The sequence below is a fragment of the Orycteropus afer genome, unplaced genomic scaffold, assembly GCF_000298275.1.
Source record: "Orycteropus afer afer isolate SDZICR_OR568_19922 unplaced genomic scaffold, OryAfe1.0 scaffold00062, whole genome shotgun sequence".
Classification (NCBI taxonomy): Eukaryota; Metazoa; Chordata; class Mammalia; order Tubulidentata; family Orycteropodidae; genus Orycteropus; species Orycteropus afer.
The window spans coordinates 7,017,909-7,044,159 of NW_006921649.1; the positions used below are offsets into that span (position 1 = coordinate 7,017,909).

General features: G+C 41.3%; 1 protein-coding gene across 1 annotated transcript in view; it reads right to left on the reverse strand.

Annotated features, from left to right (window-relative positions):
- The window catches only part of SLIT3 (slit guidance ligand 3), a 953,284-nt gene that overhangs the window by 209,577 nt on the left and 717,456 nt on the right, over nt 1-26,251 (reverse strand). The window contains exon 6 of the mRNA XM_007939744.2: nt 13,715-13,786. Coding sequence (XP_007937935.1) covers nt 13,715-13,786 — 72 coding nt within the window. The remainder of the gene's footprint in view (nt 1-13,714; nt 13,787-26,251) is intronic.

Sequence of the window (26,251 nt, forward strand, 5' to 3'; positions counted from 1 at the left end):
CACTGCTGGCAATGGAATCAATAATGTGGAATTCACTCTCTTCCCCAACTGTCTTTGATTATACAGGAATCTGCTGGGGCCCTAGGTGGTCATTCCCCAAGCAGTGCTGCAGATCAGAGAGGACCAGGGAAGGGAGGGTGTTAGTCTCCATGGTAAATGTAACATTTCTCCTTTGGCAAAATGCTCAGGACTAAGGGATAAAACCCAATGCCATTGAGTTGATTCTGACTCATAGTGACCCTTTAGGGCAGAGTAGAACTGCTCCATAGAGTTTCCAAGGCTGTAAATCTTAGGAAGCAGAGCAAACTGACTCATCTTTCTCCCATGGAATGGCTGGTGGGTTCAAACTTCTGACCTCTTCGTTAGCAATCCAATGCTTTAACCACAGTGCCACCAGCGCTCCTGACTAAGGATATAAAAGCTGGCTTCATTAATTTTTGTTTCCAGTCTGCAAATATAAGGGAAAGGCAGACGGCAATAAAAATATTGGCTAAAGAGCCAATAAACCTTTTTTTAGCCTAGTTCTTCCATGATTTTTTTTTTTTTTTTCTATGTAGCGGGCAAATCACTTGATCTTTCTGGGGGTGTTTCTTTCTCTTCAAATGAAGTGGTGGGATCAGTTGACCTCCAAGATAGATCCTTCTAGCCTATGATTCCAGTCTACCATTCCAACTGGGCTGGTTCTGGCTCTAAAATGACATTTCTGGAATGGGAATAGTTTTCCATATGGCTGTGGAAGTGGTCATGGGTGCCCAGGTCTATACAAAAGCAGGTCTTCTGGCCAAATCTGAAAGTTCCAACCAGCCTCATTGTGTGGTGTTTGAAAATCGTTACATGAGAATCGGCTCTTTTTCTTTCTCTCTTTATGCAGATACCTGGCTCAGCTTCCACAGGGCTAATGAGCTTGCTTCCCTAATCGACTGCTGCCGATGGGATGGGGCCCAGACATGGGGGCAATTTTTCCACCCAGCTGACTTTGTGGAAATCATTTGTAAAGGCTGAGAGAATAATTGGGATCAGGAAACTAATTCACGCAGAGAGGATTTTGCATTGGTAGGAGATGGTTTTAATAATCATACTCCTTGGTTTCAATGAAAATGGATCTTTTGCAGGTATAAGATCCAGATGCTTAAATTAAAATAGAGAAAGGGCAGAAGGGAGGGTGAGGGGAGTGGGCAAATATTTCCAAGTATTTACATTTAGAAAATACACTGTTTAATTGTTCTGCTTCTTAATGGATGAAAAATGGCTCGAGACATTGGGAGTGCATGGGTAAGGAAGCAGATCTGGCGGGAGCTATAGAGATCTGGAGTGGACACACCCTTTCTAAACAGGATGAACACTCAAACTCACTCATTGCCATCGAGTCAAATCTGACTCATAGCAACCCCCGTTGGGTTTCCGAGGCTGTAAATCTTTATGGAAGTAGATCACCCCATCTTCCATCCCCGGAGCAGCTGGTGGGTTTGAACTGCTGGCCTTCTGGGTAGCAGACAATTGCCATATCAACTAAATGTGCACTGCTCAATGATAGCTTCATGTGGCAATTTACATTACAATTGATTACAATTAAATAAAATTAAAATTCAGTTCCTCAGGTGTATTAGCCACATTTCAAGTGCTCAAAAGCCACAGGTGGCTAATAGCTACAGAGTCAGATTACCCAATAAGCAAGGTAAGCATAGGCTCACTTGTGCTTACTTACTAATCTGTAGTGAACAATTTTACACTTTTTCCACCACATCAAAGATGGCTGGCATCTGTCTCTCAACTCCACAAGACTTTCCTATAGAAACAAAGCCTCTTTTCAAATTTACTGTCCCTGACAGGGACAGAGTACCCAGTAAGTAAGTTTCACCTGTTTTTCACCACAAATCCATGAAAAATTATTCACTGCAGCTTAGTAAGGAGGTACAAGTAAGCCTATGCTTACTTGTTAGGTTATTGGGTAATCTGCCCCTGACTAGCTACCATATTGAACAGCATTGATTTGAAACATTTCCTTCATCACAGAACGCTTTATTGGACAGTGTGACTCTAGATGATCATTGCCACATGCAGGACTAGGTTGCCACAGCTTCCATATACTCAAGAGAAATGGCAACATATACTTTCCAATAAAATTACCTAAGTTTTAAATGTTGGCAACTAATTCTAATTGTTTTTAAACACTACAGAAACCTTGTATCAGAGTAGAACTATGGCCACAGAGTTTTCAAGGCAGTGACCTTTGGAAGTAGATTGGCAGTCCTTTCTTCTGAGGTGCCTCAAGGTTCAAACCATCAGCCTTTCATTAGTAAGTAGCTCAAAGACCCCTCTGGAAACCACTCACTAAAACCGAACCAAACCCCCTGTCATTGAGTGGATTCTGACTCATAGCAACCTTATAGGGCAGAGTAGAACTGCACCATAGGGGTTTTAAGGCTGTAAATTTTTACAGAAGCAGTGTGCCTCATCTTCTCTCATGGAGCAGCTGGTGGGTTTGACCTTTTGGTTAGCAGCTGAATTCTTTAATCACTGTACTGCCAGCGCTCCTTTTAGAAACCACTAAAACCAAACTCAAACCCACTGCTACTGAATCGCCATAGCGACCCCCATTGGGTTTCCGAGGCTGTAAATCTTTATGCAAGTAGATTGCCCCATCTTACCTCCACAGAGCAGCTGGTGCGTTTGAATCACCAGCCTTCTAGTTAGCAGTCAAATGCCTTAGGCACTATGCTACCAGAGTTCCTTTCTGGAAACCACTGTTGTTGTTATGTGCCGTTGAGTCAGCCCCGACTCATAGCGACCCCTCCTTGGGTTTCCGAGGCAGTATCACTACGGAAGTAGATTGCGCCATCTTCCTTCGGAGGAGTGGCTGGTGGGTTTGAACCACCAGCCTTCTGGTTAGCAGTCAAGTGCCTTAGGCACTATGCTACCAGCGCTCCCAAACTGCAGTGGCAGTAACCTCAGCAATGAGGCAAACACTGGAGTGGCTGTAGTCTCCACCCATAGAAATCAGTGAGGGGTGAATCCACAACTAATAGACATGATTCACTTTTACGTCCAGAGACATGGAAATCAGATACAGAACATCTTTCTGGAAACCACTAGAACCCCTAAAATTCTAGTTACCTGAAAGGTTAAAGTGCTGCTTATTTAAATGGGGAAAAATTATGTTTCAATATAATTTTCACTTTTTCCTTAAGCTGGTATTTCTCAAAACCAAGCTAGTTATTTTTAGAGTTTTACTATCATCAAATTCTGGTTTGGGGTGAATGTGAAGGAGGGGTGTGTTGTGTAGCACAAGAGGACATTTATAGAAAACCTGGTCCCTTTCCTAGTATTCTGGGGGTTGAATGGAAGTTACTGGTGCTTTCTGCAAAGTGCAATTTTAATCCTGATCGCCTGAACAAATCACAATTTGCAGGGCAGTACTGGAAAAAAAAATCATATTCTGGAGATATTTTAAGACTTTCATTAAGCAATGACAGTTCTATATTCAAAGCTATGTCATGACTAAACACTCTGATTCCAAAGACTATTGAAACAAATAAAATGTTTGCATCTCTCAGAGAAACCCAGGTGAAACATTTTGTAAATAAATGAAACTGCATCTGGTAGAACACAGATTTTCACTGCGATTCTAATTTTGTTCATTATTAAAAAGAAAAAAAAAATCACTTAGTTGGAGGAATACAAAACCAAAGGTAATGTGAGAAATGGACTATTTCAGTAAAATGCTATCTTGGTCAATGTTTAAGATAACTGTGGGACAACCACAAGTTAGTTCTATTTAGTGTTAAGACATAACAGAAAATCTAGAAATTGGCTGAGGTGGGCTTCAGTTCAGTCAATTAACTTCAACTCCATTTGGTTCACTATGTGTTAACTGGCCAGGAAGGCTTGTGCAAGGTGTCAGGAAGGCTTGTGCAAGGTGCTGGAGATAATAAGGCTCTATTTATGGGAGTATTTACCAACTTTAATTTTCATGAGTGTTCTGTCTGCTAAGTGCCAGAAACACGCCTGTGATATTTTCTTTAATCCACATCACTGATTGGTTGGTATTACTGGTTCTCTTTTAAAACAAGGAAATGAACCCAGGGCCACCTGGCATGATAAGCTGGCCTGGCAGCTACTCCTGTGGGAAGACTCTGACACCTTCTATCTCATACCTCAAGCTTGGCTCTAATCTCCCTGTCTCATGAAGTTTTGTGGATCGGGATGTGAGGTCAATTAGGCTGATGTCACAGGTTTAGACCTGAGCATCTTATGGGTCAACTTAGAAGCCCTGGTGGTAAAGTGGTTAAGTGCTCATCTGTTAACCAAAAGGTTGGTGGTTTGAACCCATCAGTGGCTGCAGGGGAGAAAGATGTGGCAGTCTGTTTCTGTAAAGATTTGGAAATTTTCTGTAAAGCCTTGGAAACCCTATGGGGCAGTTCTGCTCTGTCCTATAGGGTCACTATGAGTTGGAATCGACAACAATTTTGGCTTGTGGTTTATGGATCAACTTTACACAAAGAAAAACTATGGTTTCTGAATTATTCTGGGCAGTAATCTCACTAATGCACATCATTGTTTCTATATGAGTACTCTGATATATATTTTTAAATTTTTATTTATTTATTTATTTTGTAGCAGAGCAGTGAAGTGCAGGAGCTCAGCTGTCAGGCAGAACTGGATTGAAGTGTTGGAAGAATAGTACTCTTGTACTTGCCAGTGGTACTCAGGGTGAGTTATTTACCTTCTTTAAGCTTCAGTCTCCTCACTGGTAAAATGAGGAGATTAGTAGGACCCACTTTGTAAGGTTATAGTGAGGAGGTGCTGCATTCTAAGATCTTATCAGCACCTGGAATATAGCAACTAAATTCAAACCAAACTCACTGTGGTGGAGCTGGATCTGACTCATAGGGACCCCTCCTTGGGTTTCTGAGGCAGTATCTCTATGGAAGTAGATTGCCCAGTCTTCCTTCCGAGGAGTGGCTGGTGGGTTTGAACCGCCAGCCTTTTGATTAGTAGTCAAATGCCTTAGGGATTATGCCACTAGAGCTAGTAGATGCTTAAAAATAATGGGGGCTATAACAATGGCACTATTATTAATAATAATAACTAATGGAGCCCTGGTAGCACAGTGCCTCAGGGATCTGACTGCTAACCAGAAGGTTGGTAGTTCAAATCCACCAGCCACTCTGTGGAAGCAAGACTGGGCAATCTATTTCTGTCAAGATTTAGTGCCTCAGAAACCCAGTTAGGGTCTCCATGAGTCGGAATCAACTCCATGGCAGTGGGTTTGGTTTGGTTTATACTACTAATGGAGCTCTGGTGGTAGTGGTTAAGGCATTCAGCTGCTAGTCAAAAGAGCAGTGGTTTGAACCCACCAGTCGCTCTGAGAAAAATGAGGCAATCTGCTTCCGTAAAGATTTTTAGTCTTGGAGAAATCTCTGGGACAGTTCTACTCTACCCTACGAGGTCACTATAAGTCAGAATCGACTTGATGGGAGTAGGTTTATCCTATTGATTATTATAATATCATTGTATTATTCAGTAGATTTATTATCATCACATTATTATTGCTAATAGTAGTAGTTGTTGTTGTTGTCAAACAGAGCAGCTAGTTCTCCATGCAGAGGAAGCTCAGTTGAATTGGGAGATGATCACCACTAGCATGAGGCTCTGGGTTTTCTGAACTGAACTGATCATGTCCTTGAATGTCCCAACACCCAGTGCCTGGCACACCTCAGCCAGGACAAAAACCCCATGCTAGGAGAATAAACAAACCCTGATATGAATATCAAGACCATTGTTGATTTATTTTCATGCCTTCTTTTCATACCAGAGACCTTATTTCTCCACTCACTCTTCTGAGTCTACATGTAGGGCTAAGTATCAGACCACTTTCTACCTGCCTGGAAGTGGTTGAATTAGAAATATCCTATAAGTCTGGATAAGTCCCACTACCGCTTTAACTCTTGAATCTCTCTTCTCTAAATGTGGGCTGATAGGGTGCTCAGTACAGGAGTTTTCCAAGCAATCTGAGGAACAAGAAACATGGCAGTGGGGAGGGCCCTTGCAATAAAGATCTAGAACTGGGTTCCTATCTTGTTTTCCATCATCTTATACATCGACCCAATTCAGAACTGCTTTAAAATGAAAAGGAATATGAGGTGAGCTCAACTCTTAAGAAAAGAGCTTTCAAGAAGATAAGGCATGAGATCTTCACGAATGCTTCTAAGGTGTCTGTCCTTGTTCAGTTCGGGGAGTTGTGGGCTCCAAGTTGCTTTGCTCTCTGTTTGTGCATGTCTAGTCAACAATTATCAAGGAGCCCTGATGGCACAGTGATTAAAAGTGCTAGGGTGCTAACCAAAAGTTTGGCAGTTCAAACCCACCAGCTGCTCCACAGAAGAAATTCTGTTTCTGTAAAGATTTACACCCTTGGCAACTCAATAGGGGTTGCTATAAGTCAGAACTGACTCGATGGCAGTGAGTTTGGTTTTGGTTAGCCAACAGTTATGGTATGCTCTGGTCCAGAGTTCGCTTTGTCCAAGCACACTGCTTACTTAGAGCTATTGCACATAGCATCAGGCACTGCACTAGGTACATGGCGTGTCCACGTGTCCTTGCTTCTTGGTAGGATTAAAGCAGGAATTGTTTGGGGTGGCAGTTAAAATAAATGAGTGGGAGTTTGTGACATGCCCCGTCCCAAAAAAGGGGAGGTGTTCCTAAGGCACTGTCACAATGAGGAAATGTGGGACCAGGGTTGCTAGTACTTCTGGTTTGTCAAGAGAAGCTGGAAAGCTGCATTTTTTATGTGATGTATCACAACTTTTAAGTGTGAGATGCTAATTTCAACTTTGAAAAAAACTGATTTACAGGACAAAAAAAAAAAATCTCATATACAGTCTGTGCCCTCTAGTTTGCTTCATCTGGTTTAAAGAGTCAAAAACAAGATCATCCCTTGGTTCTGCCAGGGACAAAAGTTTGTCTTCCCTCAACCTCCAAAACAATATAAAAAACTTAATGATGAGTTTTAAGGAGACAGACTGTGCTTACCCATTCCCACTGCCGTTGAGTCAATTCCACTCCTAGCGACCCTATAGGATGGAGTAGAATTGGCCCATAGGGTTTCCAAGGTGCTAAATCTTTATGGGAGCAGACTGACACATCTTTCTCTCATGGAGTGGTTAGTGGGTTTGAGCTGCTAACCTTTTACTTAGCAGCTGAGTGCTTAACCACTGTGCCACCAGGGCTCCTAAATGGTGCTTAGGCATCACCAATTTTTTGAGGAGGTTCCTTCTGAATAGCCCAGTTGCATGGAGGTGTCCAATGTGGCAAATAGCAAGGGACTAGGAATGTGGAGTCCCAGGTTCTATTCCTAATGTGTGGTGTGACCTTAGGCAAGTCTTCTAGCCAGGGCTGGGCGTAGGGTGAGGCAAATGAGGTGTCCAGGGCATGAAATAAAGGAGACACATGTTTCATTCTCATTCCAGCCCTGCTCTCAATGTCTCTGTGCCTTATCTGAACAATAGAAGGGTAGTCTTGGAGATAGCTAAGGTCCCTCCAGGGCCAGTCTGGGATAATGCCACTGAATATCCAGAATTGAAAAGTGACATAAAAGAGGAGAAAGACCTTCAAGACAGCAGACACTGGTTATCTGCAGACCTGTTGGATCTACATGCAATTTAGCTGGGACAAGTGATTTATCAAGGGCAAGCCACTCACTGGGAAATGAGAGCATTTTCCGGAAGTGTTCCTGACATCCTTGGTCTGGCATTTTCGACAACTTATCAATTGAACTTCGTACTTGTTACTTATAGTCAGGAGACAATATCTTAAAGTCTTTTTTTTTCTTCTTCTTCTTTCTATCATTGAAAAAATATTAAATATTTTATTAACTAGGATTTCTCATTTTTGTTTCATTATTTTATATTCTTAATTTTTTCCCCGCATTATTTAACTCTTTTCTGACCCAGTATGGCATGCTTGAACAGAGAGGTGCCTGGGAGGTATAGTCAACGGAAAGACTGGCTACCCTTGGCCTTGCTGGCAGGGGCTAGAAACCTTTGGTTCAGAGGTCCCCCACCAATGATTCCTGACTGCACACACAGAGGCAGGAATGCAGTCTAGGCACATCTGGCTGCAGTATAAGTATGACTGACTTCGAGAAAGGTCACTGGGTTGGGTAAACAGTTAACACACGTAGCTGCTAACCAAAAGATGAGAGGTTCGAAGCTACCCATAGATGCCTTGGAAGAAAGGCCTAGTGATCTACTTCCAAAAAATTAGCTATTGAAAAGGAGCTGTGGTGGCGTAGTGCCTAAGGCATTTGACTGCTAACCAGAAAGCTGGCAGTTCAAACCCACCAGCCATTCCTCAGAAGGAAGGTTGGGCAATCTGCTTTTGTAGTGATACTGCCTTGGAAACCCTATGGAGTACAGTTCTATTTTGATACACATGGGGTTCACCATGAATCAGAGCTGACTTCATTGATACTGGTTTTATTTAGTGAAAACCTAGTATATGATTCATCAAATGTTTAGAACAGGTAGAAATTAAGGGCCAATGATTTGGGTAACAGAAGAGAACCTTACTCATAGAATGAGAGGTCCCTTAATTAAGTACTTTACATGACATACAGAAAACTGTGATATTTTTGGGGGGAGTTATGGAGAACAGAGCCCCTAAACTATTGAGTGCCAATGTCAACTGGCAATAGCCAGAGTGAATAAAACATCACTGGGACTATGAAGTCCCCGGGTGGAGAAAATGGTTATGTGCTCGACTGCTAACCAAAGATTGCAGGTTAGAACCCACTCAGAGGTGCCTCTGAAGGAAGGCCTGGTGATCTCCTTCTGAAGGGAGGTCACAGACTTGAAAACTCCGTGAAGCAGTTCTATTCCGTACACATGGGGCCACTGTGAGTTGGAACAGACTTGATGGCAACTTTTACCCTGCTAGTGCCTAAGGCACTTGACTGCTAACCAGGAGGCTGGCGGTTCAAACCCACCAGCCACTCCTCAGAAGGAAGGTTGGGCAATCCTACTTCCGTAGTGATAACTGCCTCGGAAACCCAAGGAGGGGTTGCTAGGAGTCGGGGCCGACTTGATGGCAAATAACAACAACAACAACAACAAGGACTACATATATAAGGACTACATTTTCTTTTTCCTATGCATTTAATTGTCATCAACTGTATAGGAGCTCTGGTGGCATAGTGCCTAAGGCATTTGACTGCTAACCAGAAGGCTGGTGGTTCAAACCCACCAGCCACTTCTCGGAAGGAAGATTGGGCAATTTACTTCTGTAGTGATACAACCTCAGAACCCCAAGGGGGGGGGTCACTATGAGTCAGATCCAACTCGATGGCAGTGAGTTTTGAGTTTTTAGTATGGGGACCGATTGATTTGGTTAAGGAAATGACAAGGTCAATTTCATTAGCTTGTGGGAAGCCCAGGCATTCTCCCTGGCAGGACTATAGTCACTGATAACTGGCCTAACTCAGTCTTGGTCGTGCTTCAGGGGAGCCAAGCAGCAAGAGAGCCCTGGCATCAAAGATTTAAAAAAAAAAAAAAAAAGCCAGCTTGGTAGAATGGTTAATCATGCAGGTTCTGCCTGGCTTTCAGAATCCTGGCTCTGCTGCTTATGAGTTAAGCAGTTACTAGGTTTCTCTGAGATGGTATGTGCCTCTGTAGAATGAGGGTGATCATAGTAACGGTTCAGCAAATAGTTGTGAGGATGCAGAAAGTGCATAAAAGCATAGGGCTTAGTCTTGGGTACAGAGTAACAATAGCTGCAACAATGGACTCAGACTTACTAATGATCATGAGGATGGCACAAGATAAGGCAAGATTGTATTCTGTTATATGCAAGATCATCATGAATCTGAGCTAACTCTACAGCAACTAATACCACCACCACAGAGTGACTGCACAAGGAATGCCAGCTATTATCATTATAATTCCTGCCTTGTAGTAGAGTGGAGCAGCTCCCTGGATGGCACAAATCATTAGGCTCTTGACTACTAACCAAATAGTTGGCAGTTCAAACCCATCCAGAGGCCCCTTGGAAGAAAGACCTGATGACCTGCTTCTGAAAGAACATGGCCTTGAAAATTCTATGGACCAATTCTACTCTGTACACACAGGGTCCCCATGAGTTGGAATCAGCTCAACAGTGACCAACAGGGTGAGGGGAAACCTTGAGAAGTTTCATTCATTGTATGTGTTTATTCTTATTTCTTTCTTTAGCTACCTGAGAAGGTAGGGTGGTGGCTCTCTTCCTTTGTCTACCATACTCTGTGTAGTACATACACCCACCCTGGACATGAGTCTAAAGTGGTTGAGATGGGCAGATTTCACAGTGCTTTAAACCTTGTACCACTTCCTTTCTCCTTAAAGCCAGTGGTTCACTCCAGACTCACCTTCTAAGATCACCTTCAATGTAACTGGTAAAAGCAACCTCAGCCTTGGTGGAAAGAAGTTCTACAGCATATGCATCTATAAAAACCAAAAACCCACTGCCATCGAGTCAATTCTGACTCACAGCAACCCACACTGGGTTTTCAAGGCTGTAAAGCTTTGTGGAAGTAGATTGCCCCATCTTCCTTCTGCAGAGTAGCTGGTGGGTTTGAGCTGACAACCTTCTGGTTAGGAGTGAAATGCCTTAGGCACCACACCACCAGAACTCCTTATCTATCTATAGGAAGGATGGAATAACTGGTTTATTCCATGTGAGGTATTTCCAGTAGTATTTAAGGCCCACAAACTTAATTTTAAGAATATGTTCCATGAGATAATGAGTTTCCTAAAATCCTTGTTTTCTACTTCATGTTGTTTAATATCAGAGAGAAAAAAAAATACAAAGAATCTACACTCTTCTGTCTTAATCTGCAGATTGTTAAGCTTTAGCTATTTAAGAACTACCTTTCTGGAAATAGGATGGTTTAAACTCCCTGCCCTTCTTTCTCTCTGATGAATGTATTAAGTTAGTATAAGATGTCCTCACATGGTTCCTATTTATTATTTCATTGTCAAGATTCTTTATGGTGCCTAAATTGAGATTACAGAAAAGTGTTATCAAGTGTCAATGTGTGGATGAGTTCTGGAAGGTCTGGGGGTGGGGAAGGGAGGTTCTTTAAATGGAGATGTCATCTCCAGACCATTTCAGAATGGTTCACCATGAAGATTGATGGTGCCAAAGCCGTGTGCCTCTGCTGGAAATTAAAAATCCATGGAAGAACTGATTATGATTAATTTTAAGTAGTTAGCCGTGTGAAGCTAAATGGGTGTATTTTTTAAACAAAGCTATTGATTTGGCTTTATTTGGAATTGAGAAGATAAACTAATCAGATCTTGAGAGTTCTTTTCAATGACAAAGAATGACAACATCCCCCCCCCCCCCCATAAGGTTCTTAACCTTCAAGTTTTAGAGATCTGGTATATCTGGGTACCAATATATTTTTTAAGAGCAAAAATCTGAGAGAAGAGGAATTGTCCAATTTTGTCCCAGAGAAAGGGGTTGAGGGGAATAAGGGCATGGTGGGGAGAAGTTCCAGCCCAAAACACCACAAAACACCCAAACCCATTGCTGTCAAGTAGATTCTGACTCACAGTAACCCCGTTTGTTAGAGAGAAGTGCGCTTCTCTTGGCTGTGATCTTTATGAAAGTTGATTGCCAGGCCTTTCTTCTGTGGCACTGCTGGGTAGGTTTAAACCACCAACCTTCTGGTGAGTTGTTGAGTGCAAACCATTTGCACCATCCAGGAAAAGTTAGGGAAGCAGAAAGGACAACACTTAGAGAGCACTTCCTCTGTAACACATGAGTCAACTCTCCTTAAACTTTGTGAAACAGAGACTCAGAAAGGTAAAGTAGTTAGCTCCAAATTCCATGGCCTGGAGGATTCCACACCCAGGTGTGTCTGACTGGATAGCTCCCTCTTCTACCCCAGACTGGTTTATTGGCTGAGGTGAGACCACACCACTCCCAGGACAGAGAGCTAACATGCGGCTGTCCAGACGCTGCAGTTATTTTGTGGCAGCTGTTGACTTCAATTTCCCTGTCCCTTCCCAAGGAATTTTCTCAACATTCTCATTCTCTCTTGCAAGGGACTAAAAAGGTGATATGCTCCTAGCAGCCCTTTCTACAAAGGCTTTTTCCAGGCAGGGAAAATCATGTCTCCCCTTCTCAGCCCCAGCCTCCTGATAAGAGAAGTCCTCAGTTACTAAATTTGGGCTGGCATCCTCTCCCTAGCAGACATGCATTTGTTGCCAGTTCCCAGGTCAGAGTTTGGGTGAGGAGAGACCATCCATCTTAGGAATGACAACCTGACCTCCCTGGTTGTGGGTCCCGCCTTTTCTGTACCAGGAATTCTTGGCTTTCATCAGATTTCAAGCAGCTTGCAGCATCAGCATCCCCTCTTATTTCCCGTGATTCCTCTTGGAATCACCTTCCTCTCAATAATATGGAGATGCTACTGCCTGCGGGACCTGGTGAAAAGGAAGATGGAAGGAGGGCCTTCCTTCCCTCATTTTTTCTTCACATACAAAGGGACACTGTAATTCATGCATTTGTTTGACATTCATTCATTCCCCTGGAAGTCAGAGATAAGTAGCCCGTGACTATGTAATTTTTTATTTTTAGGGGGATGCTCAACAAATCCTACTCTCTTATCATTTCCTGGATAGAACTGTACCACCTGAATTATTTTTAGAACAAAACAATTATAGAACTTGGCAAGGGGACATCACCTCCAAGATGTAGCAACCAAACCCTTCATTTTAAAAATGAGAAAACTGAGGCTTGGAGAGCTAAAGGAACTTCCCCAAGGTCACCCAACTAATCAGTGGTAGAGTCGGGACTGAACCATGAGTCTCTTGTCATAAGTTCTACTATGCTTTATTGTCCTCCTCCAGGTGTTTCCTCAAATCAGGGGCTACTCAAATCAAAGTGCAGCTTTTGTGAGGACTATCAAAATGTTTTCTTACACAATCCAACTTTAGTTTGGATGACCCCAAGACGACTCCCAGTAGATTCTTGTCCCTAGAAACCAGGTTTTGTTAATTAGGCCCATTTGAGAATCCAGAATGGAGAAAGATAGTCACACATTTTTCTCCAGAAAGTATTAGGGGTAAGGCTATGGGGAGGGGGCCACCTCGTCATGTCTGTTTTTTTTTTTTTTTTTTCCCCCTCTCTGTCACTTTGAGGTTACTGGCTAAAGTTTGAATTTAAAACCCTAGATGAGATCCCAGAAGCAATGACAATGACTGGACTTTACCAGTTTGTTTGGCATTCTCCCCTGTCCTGTGACAAGGTCCCTTTCTGATTCTGGGTGCTAATCTCTTTCCTGTCTCCCCAGACTTATAACCTGTCTCCCCGCATGCCCGCACTCACACAGACTCTCCCCGGATGCTCCGTCAGACGCTGGGGGGCTAGTCCAGCCCATCCGCTTCACCCAGCAACAAATACAGCGGGAGCATCATTGAGGGAGAAAGGACTCAATTGAGACTTAATTAGCTGGAACCCCAGTTCGTGGGAGGTGAGAAATCACACTTTGCTGCCTGCAAACACTTTGGCCAAGGTGAGCCGGAGGGATCTCCCGGTTCCCAATTTTAATAGCACTGCAGCAGAAGACACCGAGATGCATCCACACGGACCCCCCTGCACAATCACTCCCCCTCTCTCCTCACCCGGACACACACACGCTCGCACACACAAGGCAGTGATCGCAGAATCAACTTACAGGATCTCCAAATCGCGCAGCGCTCGAAAGGCTCCATCTTCAATGCAGCTGATGTGGTTGTTGTCCAGTTGCCTGTGGAAAAGCAAGGGGAGAGCATGAGGGCTGAGTGGGGGCAGCGCCGGGGAGCCGGGCAGCCCGGGCTGGGTGTCCCTGGCCACCGAGTGCCTGTCCCTCCACCCCTTTGCAGGCTCTGCTCGTCCCCGCCAGAAGCTCGTGCCGAGCCAGCCTGTCTGCCACGCTGCTCCGTCTCTCCTCTCTGACTGTCTGAGAGAACTGCACAGACGAGCACACCAAAGGCTGTCAGGTCTCAGTAAATATTAATTGCGCATTTTTTTTTTTTTTTTTTTTAGGCAGAAGGGAGTAATTTCATTACATTAGGGCATCCAATCCATTACGAGCTCTTACCGTCATGTCACTGAAACAATTTCATTAAGCTAAAGGCCTGTAAATCATCGGAGGTCACTGCTCTGCCCTCCACGACCTCCCAGAATGCTTTCCTCCTCTCTCCCTCTCCCTCTTCTCCCTTTTACTGGAAGTTGCAGTCTTCTGCTCTGACACAGTGCTAAATCTCAAGGCTTTATCTGCCCAAGAGCGGCAAGGGTGCATAGGGAATATACCAATTCCAAATTAGACTCAACTAATCTAATTTTATAGTCTTTTTATTATTCTAAGCACCAAATGTCTGTGGTGGTTTGATGCCTCCTGCTCTGTGATGGGGCCCATCTGGTAGGTCATTCTATGGAAGCATTTTTCTGACTAAATACAGATTTCCTCAAACTGCACCAACCATCATCAACATTAAAGAAATCCATTGATGGAGGCGCTCATGACAGGGAGAAAAAAAGGAGTATCGTTATTGCCTTAAAGATGTACTACTTAAATTTAAATTGGGGAGAATTAAATGCACCTATTTTAGCCTTTGTCTTATTTCCCTTTCCATTCTATGCGTTCGAAAATAATGTCTTTTAAAAAAGATATCTTAACTAATATACATTTCATTTGAGGTCTGAGATCTTTTAGTTGAAGGATAAATAAGATATATGTAAATCAAAATGTATGTGTTATGTAACTCAGGATATTTACTGTGACGACACCTCAACTTAAATATCATGTATTATATATTACTCACCTGCTATTTGGTTTTTTGTTTAAAAGAAACACGCTATTCAGAAAATGGTTATTAACATAAGCTTGTCTATTGTACTTTCTCTGGAGGTTATATTACCCTCTTTAGTGAGGCCGGCTGAAAAAGCGATGTAAGGCATTTGACTGCTAACCAGAAGACTGGTGGTTCAAGCCCACCAGCCACTCTTTGGAAGGAAGATCGGGCGATCTATTTCCATAGAGATACCGCCTCGGAAACCCAAGGAGGGGTCGCTATGAGTCGGAAACGACTCGATGGCAGGGAGAATTTTTTTTTTTTGGTACTGAAAAAATATGGATATATTACCTCCTTTTCTCTCAGAACAAATAAATCCCTCTCAGGTGAAATGATCTCCTGTTACTAACATTTTTATTTGTAACTCTCGCTAATCTATACCATGATGACTTTCTGCAAAACGGGCAGCAAAGTTGTATAAGTTCCCCTCATTTGGGGTGTCATATTTCGCAGAAGGAAAGCAGAATTGAAATTAAAATACTATCATCGGTGAAAAAAGACACACAGGAGTATGTCAATGCAGGTGAATGAAATACATATAATTAGAGTGATGATGGAGTCTCACAAAAGATGGGAGCGGCATCTTCTCAACAGACACGATACAAGAGTTAGATATTTAGGATTTTTTCTTTTTTTTTAAATAAACCCAGGAAACAAGTATCTTAAGAAGCAGAAGCATTCCTTAGGTTGATATGTTCTATGTCTTTGATGAGGTGTTCAGAATTCTTACGGATTCCTGCTCACATAGGATCTCATTGAGTCCTCTCTGCTCTGAATTCTCCATGAAGCCTTTTTAATATTACTTATCTGAGCATCTTTTTCACCAGTTTCTTACAAGTGTTGGGCTGCTGATTCCCTGCAGAGGTTCCATTAAGGCAGCCTACTACAGCCGTCCAACTTCTAGATTTATCATCCGTTTAAGGGCCGATGAATCAACAACCCCTGCCCCACGCCAAGGCCACCAAACCTTACCAAGCACAAATGCAGTGGACTTAGCTTTTGGCTCCAAGAAACTTTTCAATGAACTTGCTGAATTCGGCAAAAACAGCACTATCCACCTAAGTAGAAAAGTATCTAAATCATCAAATTGGACTATATTATTTATTTGCTGGATTTATGAAGCCTTTCCACTCCTTTTCTTTTTGAAAGGGCTAGGAACCAAACAGGATACTTTAAAAGTACAGCATTTTACATGGAAAAGATGGAATCTGCAGAGGAGAAGAGAAAGTCACAGGAGGAAGAGAAAATGAAGTGGTGGGAGGAGATTTTTTTAAAAAGGGGAAAGAAAGGGAGATGTGGAAAAAAAAAAAAAAATTCCACTACTCACTAACCCCTCAGGGTCTCTGCAATCCAGAAGACTAAAGCTGTAGGGACAAAGAGTCTTCACGGAGTGCCTGATCATTTTAAGTTTAAAAGGGAAGATGTCTTATATACTATCAATTACGTGATGTTTAAATATTTTCATTGGTGGCACAGTTGACACCTAGTTGTTTATTAGTAATAAGGAAACTAAACTTTAATAGAAATACAAGCATCTCTGGGGTGTGTGTTTTGTAGACTATTTTAAAACATGAAAAGTGTCAAAACTTAAAATATTTATGCTTAAATACCTCCATCGATGGATTTCTTTAATGTTGATGATGTTTTCCTAAAGAATATTTATTATAACTAAGATTGTCTCCTTTAATTCTCACTACAGCTGTGTAAACAAGAGCTGTATCCCAGCCTCGATCGTCAGAGAGCCATTCTTAAGATACACCATTACATAGCAATGCAACCCGTACGAGGGTCCAGTTGGACAAACAAAACTGCAACAGTTACTCCACTTCTCAGCTAGCACACCTTCACAGCACTGAGCAAAATAATAACAATAATAATAAAACTCTAATTAACTGTCCACAATCATCCCAGATACACTGTGCAAGTAGCGAGGTTCCTAAAACAAAATAAATGCAACCTTGACTTAGATACATTTTCTTTCTAAAATTGCATCTTAGAGACACAAAAATTAGTTTAAAGCATGGGGTGGGGGGGATGATATACACAGACTATCTTTTCTTTGAGCATGTTTGAGTGGAGTGCTACTAAACACACGGAGGACCTCCTGGAGCTGAGGCCATGGGATTAGACTTAGCCGTTTGCTTCTAGGGGTTGATGGGACCAGAGGCCACCAATGTGTGTTCTAAGTTCTCATGTCAAAGGTCCATATTGTGCCTTTGAAAGGGTTCATTCAAAGACCCTTTCTAAAACAAATCAGAAAAGCTCGCTGCCCACCGTGCACCAAGCACACCATCCCTAAGGAGACAATGTGCCTAAGGAACTCAGCGGAATAGCTCCCTTTCTGTGTTTCCTTAGCAATAAGAAGTGTATTTCCCACTGCTACTGAATTCTTTCTGTCACACAAAACAACTTACCCTGTGCCTAGGACAGTGCCAGATCTTTGCAGGTATTCACTAAACACTGTAGAATGAGTCCTTCCACTGACAGTGTGCCAGGCTGGGCCGACGGTATAGAACAAAAGCTGTGAGCCATGAGCCATGTGTGCGTGCCAGGTCCTGGCCGGAGGTAGAATGCCCAATAAGCAAGGTAAGTACGGGCTTATTTAAGCTTACTTACTAATCTGCAGCAAATAGTTTCACAGGTTTCTTTAAAGATGTGGTGATGCCCATGTGATACTGTTCACTACAGATTAGTAAGTAAAGCACAAGTAAGCTAATGCCTATCTTGCTTACAGGGTACTCCATCCCTATCCAAAAAACAAAAACAAAACCCAAACCTACTGCCATTGAGTTGATTCTGACTCATAGTGACCCTATAGGATGGAGTAGAACTGGCCCATAGGGTTTCCAAGCCTGTACATCTTTACAGAAGCAGTCTGCCTCATCTTTTTCCCACAGAGTGGCTGGTGGGTTTGAACTGCCAACCTTTTGATTAGCAGCTGAATACTTTAGACTGCAGAATTTCTTCCCATCCCCATCAGAGATTGTAAATTTGAAAAGAAGCTTTGATTCTGTAGGAAGATGCTGTGGGGCTGGGAGAGAGAAAGATGCCAGCCATACCTCGAAGCAGAAAGATAGTGGATTGGGGAAAGACTGGCTATATTTTGGAGGCAACTTTTGTTGCCCTCTATTTTACACAGAATATTCAGCTTAATTTACATCCGCCTGCCTGTGAATAAAGGAGATCTGGTGGGGCAGTGGTTAAGCATTCAGCTGCTAACCAAGAGGTTGGTGGTTGGAACCCACCAGCTGCTCTGCAGGAGAAAGATGAGGCAACCTGCTTCTGTAAAGATTTACAGGCTTAGAAACTCTACGAGGGCAGTTCTACTCTATCTTATAGGGTTGTTATGAGTCAGAATCGACTCCATGGCAGTGGGTTTGGTGAATAAGCCAAGAAGCCCCAAAATATTCATAATATTATGTACCTGCTCTAACATCTCTGGTAAACTCAGATTTCAGCAGGCAATGTATTAAAATGGTACTATAACCCGTTCAGAAAGGAAGCCTCAGTCAAGAACCAAATGCAAACTCCCTGAAAAGAGCTTTCTCACTATGGTATTTTTATACTCTGAGGAGATAAACAAGTCAGAAAGGAAAACCAGTGTGAGTGAGGGCTTAAAATAATCTCCACAAATAGCAGATAGGAGACCACACTTTTACAGGAATTCCCATTCATAAGTAGAATAGCCTCTTATTATCATAATGCATCTCTTTCTATTACAATTTCAAATTTCAGCACTGAAGCGACATGAAAATATTTTTGTAGTTCAAAAATGTAAAGAAGTACATCTAAATCCTGGTGTTAAAACATGCACGCACGCACACACACACAACTAACTACAATAGTAAGAGCAATCTACCTATCTCCCAAAAAGCAAAATAAAAAAGAGGAGGAGGAGGAGAAAAGGAAAACAGAAAGTAAAGGAAGAAAGAAGGAAAAAATAAATGATTTCTATGATGCATTTAACTCCTGGTAAGGAATATTTTGAAAATAGAAATCTACAGAAAAACAGGCATTGAATATCTGGAAGAAAAGTAAAATTCCCAACGACTCATCTAGATGCCAAGTCTACACACCAGCTACATCCAGGGCTGTTCACTCCTCTTTCAGATGTTTTGGGAGCCTCAGCATCTGGTCAGATGGATGGTTAAGCTTAGCCTCAGGGCACTGTCGCTCTGGGGGCTCAAAACCCAGCAGCAGTGATTTGTTCTAGGACTTGAGCTGGAGCCACTGCAGTCCTGTGCTAAATGGGAGAAGAAGCTAAGGTACAGTACCCCTTGGAGATAAACAGCTGGCTAATTTCTGCACTAACTATATGCACAGAATGTGCAAAACAGAGGACTTCTGCATGAAGTCCACAAGTGAAGTCTTACTAGAAAGGCAAAGCAAGTCTGTGGTCTCAGAATTCAATGATCAAACAGCCTGTAAGAGCAACTGAGTATTATTAGATGTTGGCATTGTATCAGTTACCCGATAGATGGAATGAAGTCTAATACTTACTTCCTTTGGCAATATCTGAAAGAAGGTTACCACCTGCGGGTTTTTACATCTTAATTATCTTAAGAGGTACAAAAGAATTCTAAAGACTAAAGTAATTTAAATTTGTTTTTGACAAAATATATCTGTTTGCACACATATATATTCCAGGTGAACTTCTTTTTCTAGTCTGAGGAGCAACACAATGTTGCAACTCTAAAAATCAGGAAATCTCTGCTTTCATGAAACCACCCAAAAGACAAAACACCAAGTAGCTTTGACATGCTATTTCTTTTCTTTTAATTATCCTATTGTCCTTTAAGCCAAAAACAAGAAATCTGGTAATGCTTCTGAAGGTTTTCTTTTCTTTCTGTCTTTTTTTTTTTATGACAGTTTAAGATTCTAAAAAGTCATTATTGAAGAACAAATTACAGAAGGGCTCGTCTGCTGTTGGCTAAGATCTTCAAAAGAAAAGGAAAAAAATCACAAGGTTATTTTAACTGGAAAAAAAGAAAGAACATTATGTTCAAAAGAAATGCATACACTTCTTATAATTGAGATCTGGTCACACTTTGCAGGCAAATCAAACGCTTGATCTAAGTCACAATCTGCTAATGAAATGTCACTACTTGTCATCATTAAGGAGCTACTGTAATTCCACATTAAAACAACATCTCAAATGAGCAAAAAGAGGTGAATCTATTATTTTGCACAGTTTGTACACTTGTCCACCAGACCCAAGAATATATGCATAAAGATAAGTTTACTGATCCATGAATTATTTAAGTATCTGCAAAGATTCCTGCCTACATAACTGACAACCTTATGCCTATTTTTTCTACATATATAATTACATGTAATATCTCCCTACTATATGCATGTAAATGCAGATGTATATTAGAAAACAGGTAAACCCATTACCATGCACCGCTGTTGAGTCAATTCCAACTCAAAGCAACCCTATGGGATAGTGTAGAACTGCCCCAAGGGGTTCCAAGGTTTTAAGTTTTTACGGAAGCTGACTCACCACATTTTTTCTTGAGGAGTTGCTGGTGGATTCAAACTACTGACTTTTTGGTCAGCTTAACCACCAAGTGCTTAACCACTGCACCACTAGAACGCCTTTAAAATAAGTAAAGCAAACGATTATTAACCTCTGAAATTTAATGTGTTTATCCAGTCATGTTTACAGAAGCATGTCGACAATTAAGTGACTGTTAGCATTCCAGAGACTTCAACTAACCAAACCTACTTTGTAAAGGGCAGAGTCCTAGGTTAATTAAGCTCTCTGATCAGAACATCTTACCTAGAACTTAGTTAAAAATGAAAGCAGGGATCTATTTTAACGAGCATCATTATGCATACTTTGCCGCACAGCTAGCATACTGGCTTTTATTTAGTATATATCATATTTCTGTTTAACATATGCAACTTCTCAGCAGGAGGATAACTGCATCCACTCTAGTAGATGGTCCAGAAAGCACGCTCTGCAATAATGCGCACACGGATGATGGATTGGTAACAAAGAGGCACACCAGACCTGGGAGAATAAAGGGAGGCTTTACACATCACTGGGAAATATCAATAACTCTGCTTCCGTGTTTACATAGTTTCCTATATGTTGGGATTCAGCAAATGAATTTGTGATGAAAAATGTGTGGGAAAAATATCCCTGCCAACTGATTTAGCATTATGACTTGTTATTGGGAAAAAGCAGAGCTCACACTGAGTTTGGACGCGTTTACGTTTGAAATGAATTCCTGGCATTTCTAGATAAATGAAACAACAAAACAAAACAAAACAAAAAGAATATCAAACTGAAGCAGGCCATATCTATGATAAGAATGTTTCATTTGCTGTCCAACAACTTCTAGACTTGGGGACTACAATGGAAGTGTGGTTTCTGTTGCAAAATGTGCTTACATTTTGAAGTTTGCCTTAAATTCACCTGTCTTTTTGTGCCAACCTGATATTAGAACCAAAGAGCTTTATACCTAGGGTGACTAATTTGCCAAGACTTGCCTGGGACTTTCCTTGTTTTAACACTGAAAATTGCCATTTCGTTCCAAAAAACCAGTCAATCCCAGGCAAACTATTATACCCCTGGGGCTGACTCAGTTGGAAATAGATTTATTCTCAGTGCATCATTCATTCACATTGTGTTCCTAATCCTTAAAATGACTGTTGGTTCACAAACTCTGCATTCAGGCACAATGGCTCTAAAGGCTCCTTACTGAATCCTCTATAAAATGGATTGTCCCTTTACAAACACACCTGCATGGAGGCAGGTTGGAGCCCTGAAAGTAACACACATCAATTTTCAACCTTCCTCATGGGGAAGAAAACGTCTTTCTTTGTAAGAAGTATCCGTGTTTTAGTCGCTGGCCTTGCTGATGTCACAAATACTCAGAGGCCGAACACATAAATGGCTGTCTCCATAGCGATTGGGGCAGGTTTGTGGTTTCCCTAGTTACATTCTTGAGTGATAACCATCTGCGGTTCCTCCCTGGCAGGGGTGAAGGAGGGGAGAGGGAGTGATATGCTGGGAAGATGAAATGTGTTTTTGTTAACGGGCATGAGAAGTTATCTCCCATATCTCTAGCTTTTACTCCTTTTTCTAAATCAACCAACGTAAAATGCACTGGGTCGTCCCTCCATGGGGATTTCAGAAATTTCTCCATCGGACTCCTGAGGTAAACTAGAGCAGCGTGTGAATATGACTAACAAGCACAAGCAAGAAAAGAGTATCTCTTCTTAGACAGGAAAGGCTGAGACAGATATAGGCCCCAGTGCCCAGGTGGGATGTTGGTTTTCATTCAAATACAGGTGCATATGCATCACCATGCTGAGTAAGCCCTGTCTCAACCTGGCCTGGGGATCTCTCCTGGACAGAGAGCATTGAGGCCATATCAAGGAGGGAGGACAAGGATTGGCTCTTTCCTTAGATCTTGAAAGATCTTTGTTTCCTTTGAAAAAAAAAATCACACAGATCTTTCCTCTAGAACTCAACTCAGTTGTTCTTGAATTTATTTGTATTTCTAATCCATACTAACTAACCCTTAGAGGCTCTCAACATACGGTACCCTGTCTTTGCAAAATAAAAGACTAGGGCTCCAGTAATTTCTCACTTTGTGAACTAAATCATTCACATTCATGACCTCAAGTCTCAGTTTCTTCATCTAGAGAATGGAAATAGTATCTAGCCCAAAAGGAAGTTTTGTGTATTAGAGAAATGAAATGTACTCTGAAAATGTATTGTGATTGTTTATTATTATTATTATTATTTGCTTTTAAATACATAAAATTTGATAGAGAAATTTGTTTCAGATAATCTTTAAAGTCTCTTTCAGCTTTGAAGTTTTATGACCTGACATGGATTTCTAACGATATCCTTGAGAAAAAGTCCCTGTTCACCTTACTCAGACCATTCTGTAACTTAAGCCTATCTCTTCTTCTTCATCCTAGACCAAGGAGTGTATTATTTGAGATATTTAATATACTCTTTCTGTACTGAAGGCTGCAACTCAGACTCACATGGTTTTGTACTTCACCAGCTGATATGAAATTGAAATACAAAAGTCACTAAAAACCTACATCAAAGGAAAGAATTTTTTTCTCTTACTGGGAGAATGATGCTGACATGGGAACATATTCATAATCCCCATAGCTGAGAAACACTAAGGATGGTGAGTGCAAAATTTAACCCATTTCTTTGTCAATATTTTCAATTAATAACCAATGAAGTTATGTATTGAGCACCTAAACATGTTAAATGCACACCACAATCTATTCTACACTATGGTGTACAGTTCTTGCCCTTAAGTAATTTATAAACCAAACCAAACCTACTGCCATCGAGAGGATTCTGACTCATAGAGAACCACACAGGGTTTCCAAAGCTGTAAATCTTTACAGAAGCACACTGTCTTGTCTTTCTTCCACAGAGTAGCTGGTGGGTTTGAACTGCTGAACTTTTGGTTAGCAGCCCACTGTCTTAAATTTATAGGAGGGGAGAAAATCTTAATATTATCTAATCTATACATGGGAGCTCTGGTAGCATAGTGCCTAAGGCACTTGACTGCTAACCAGAAGGCTGGAGGTTCAAACCCACCAGCCACTCCTCGGAAGGAAGACGGGGTAATCTACTTCTGTAGTGATACTGCCTTGGAAACCCAAGGAGGGGTCGCTATGAGTCGGGTCTGACTTGATGGCACACAACAAACAACAACAATCTATACGTATACTTTCAAGGATTCTCTGTGGCCTACACTATAAATTGTAACAATGATCACAACAACACATTTTTGTTATAATATTTATAAAATATAAAGCTATATTTATATATAATTTTACTATAAAATTATAATATTATGTAACAATTTAACATACCATTTATTATGCATGAAGTATTGAACTGAGTGCCTTACATGTATGCTGTTGATTTAATTGCATTCCCCTCAAAACTTATGTTAAAGTCCTAACTTCTGGTACCTGTGTATGTGACCTTGTTTGGAAGTAGAGTCTTTGAAGATGTTATCAGGTAAGATAACATGAGGTCATACTGGAGTAAGGTGGATCCTAATCCTATGTAAGTGGTGTCTTTATAAAAGAGGATACTAGACACAAAGACAGAGGAAGGATAACCACGTGAAGATGAATATATAAGCCAGGAAATATCTGGGACTACCAGGAGTTTAGAGACAAGAAAGGATCTTCCCTAAGAGCCTTATGAGAGAACATGGCCAACATCCTCAATTTGGACTTCTAGTCTCCAGAACTAAGACACAATACCTTCCTATTGTTTAAAGCCACTCACTTGTGGTTCTTTGATATGGCATCCCTGGGAACAACTACAATGTTTTATGTCATTGCTTCTCACAATACAACCACTGTTTTACAGAAGAGGAAACTGAGGTACTGAAGGTTGTATTTCTAAGCTCAGATGAACCCAGGTCTGTCCATGCTTATAATGATGCAGTGATGCTACATTTCTGTCAACAGCCCAGCCTTCTTAGCCCTTTTTCCACCCCTTTTCACCTAGTACATGAATGTACCAAGAACTTGGATGTTTCCATGCCTTGCTTGTGCTGTTCCTTTTCCCCTTCTCTGTTTAGGAAACCCCTTCCCAGCTATCAAGTATCCCTTCAAAAGAATATTTTCTATGAAACTTTCCTGTACAAACTCAAGTTAAATGAACTGCTCTCTCCAAACTCTCATGATCCTTTCACTATCCCTCCATTCAAGCAATTATTTCACAGCATTAGGATTAAACAAAAAAACAAACAAAGAAACAAAAAAAACCCAAACTGACTGCCATTGAGTCGATTGTGACTCATGGTGACCCCCTTTGGGTTTCTGAGGTGGTAAATCTTTACAGAAGTAGATTGCCCAGTCTTCCTTCTGCAGAGTGGACTAGCAGTGAACAAATGAATAAACTGAAGTTAACAGAGATGAGGTAACATCATGAAGAGAGCTTAGCTAATACATGGAAGAATCAGGTTCAAACTTAAGTCTTTGTGATCCAGGAGCTTACCCATCTTGTTACTCCATCTCTTTCTGACCTTTAAAATGCAAAGATAAGACCTATAATATGACTGTGGTCTGAGCTCAGTTATCTAAGTCTTGGAAGAGGCTGTAGGGAAAGGTTAGTATCAGCCTTGACATTGTCACTAGGACAGAGTTGCTTTCATTGGCCTACAAGCATTCTTCTCTAGAAGCTGGGTGTGGGGGTGGCATATTCAAAGACAGTGCTTCTGTCTTTTTCTCTCTCCCTCACAAGGCCAGGAGCTGATTGTGTAACAGGCCATCAACTACGCAACTATGCAAGTTCAAGATGAAGTTGAAGACAATTAAAACAAGTCCATGAGAGCCAAAATATGACCTTGAATATATCCCTCCTGAATTTAGAGACCATCTAAAGAATAGATTTGATACACTGAACACCAATGACCAAAAACCAGAGGAATTGTGGGATGACATCAAGAACATCATCCATGAAGAAAGCAAAAGGTCATTAAAAAGACAGGAAAGGAAGAAAAGACCAAAATGGATGTCAGAAGAGACTCTGTAACTTGCCCTTGAATGGAGAGTAGCTAAAGCAAATGGAAGAAATGACAAGATAAAAGAGCTAAACAGAAGATTTCAAAGAGCAGCTTGAGAAGACATTCAGTTATTATAATGAAATGTGCAAAGACATGGAGTTGGAAAGCCAAAAGGGAAGAACACACTTGGCATTTCTCAAGCCTAAAGAACTGAAGAAAAAAATTAAGGCTTGAGTTGCAATATTGAAAGATTCTATGGGCAATATATTGAATGATGCAGGAAAAATCCAAAGAAGATGGAAAGAATGCACAGAGTCACTGTACCAAAAAGAACTGGTCAATGTTCATTCATTTCAGGAGGTGGCATATGATCTAGAAACAATGGTACTGAAGGAGGAAGTCGAAGCTGCAATGAAGGAGGTTGTGAAAAACAAGGCTCCAGGAATTGACGGGATACCCATTGAGATGTTTCAACAAATGGATGCCACACTGGAGGTGCTCACTCGACTATGCCAAGGGATTTGGAAGATAACTACCTGGCCAATTGACTGGAAGAGATCTATATTTGTACCCATTCCAAAGAAAGGTGATCCCACAGAATATGGAAATTATCAAACAATATCCTTAATATTGTATGCAAGTGAAATGTTACTGATGATAATTCAAAAATGGTTTCAGCAGTATATTGATACTGAACTTTCAGAAATGCAAGCTGGATTCAGAAGAGGATGTGGTATGAGGGATATCATTGCTGATGTCAGATGGATCTTGGCTCAAGGCAAAGAATACCAGAAAGATGTTTACTTGTGTTTTATTGACTATGCAAAAGTATTCAATTGTGTGGATCATGACAAATTATGG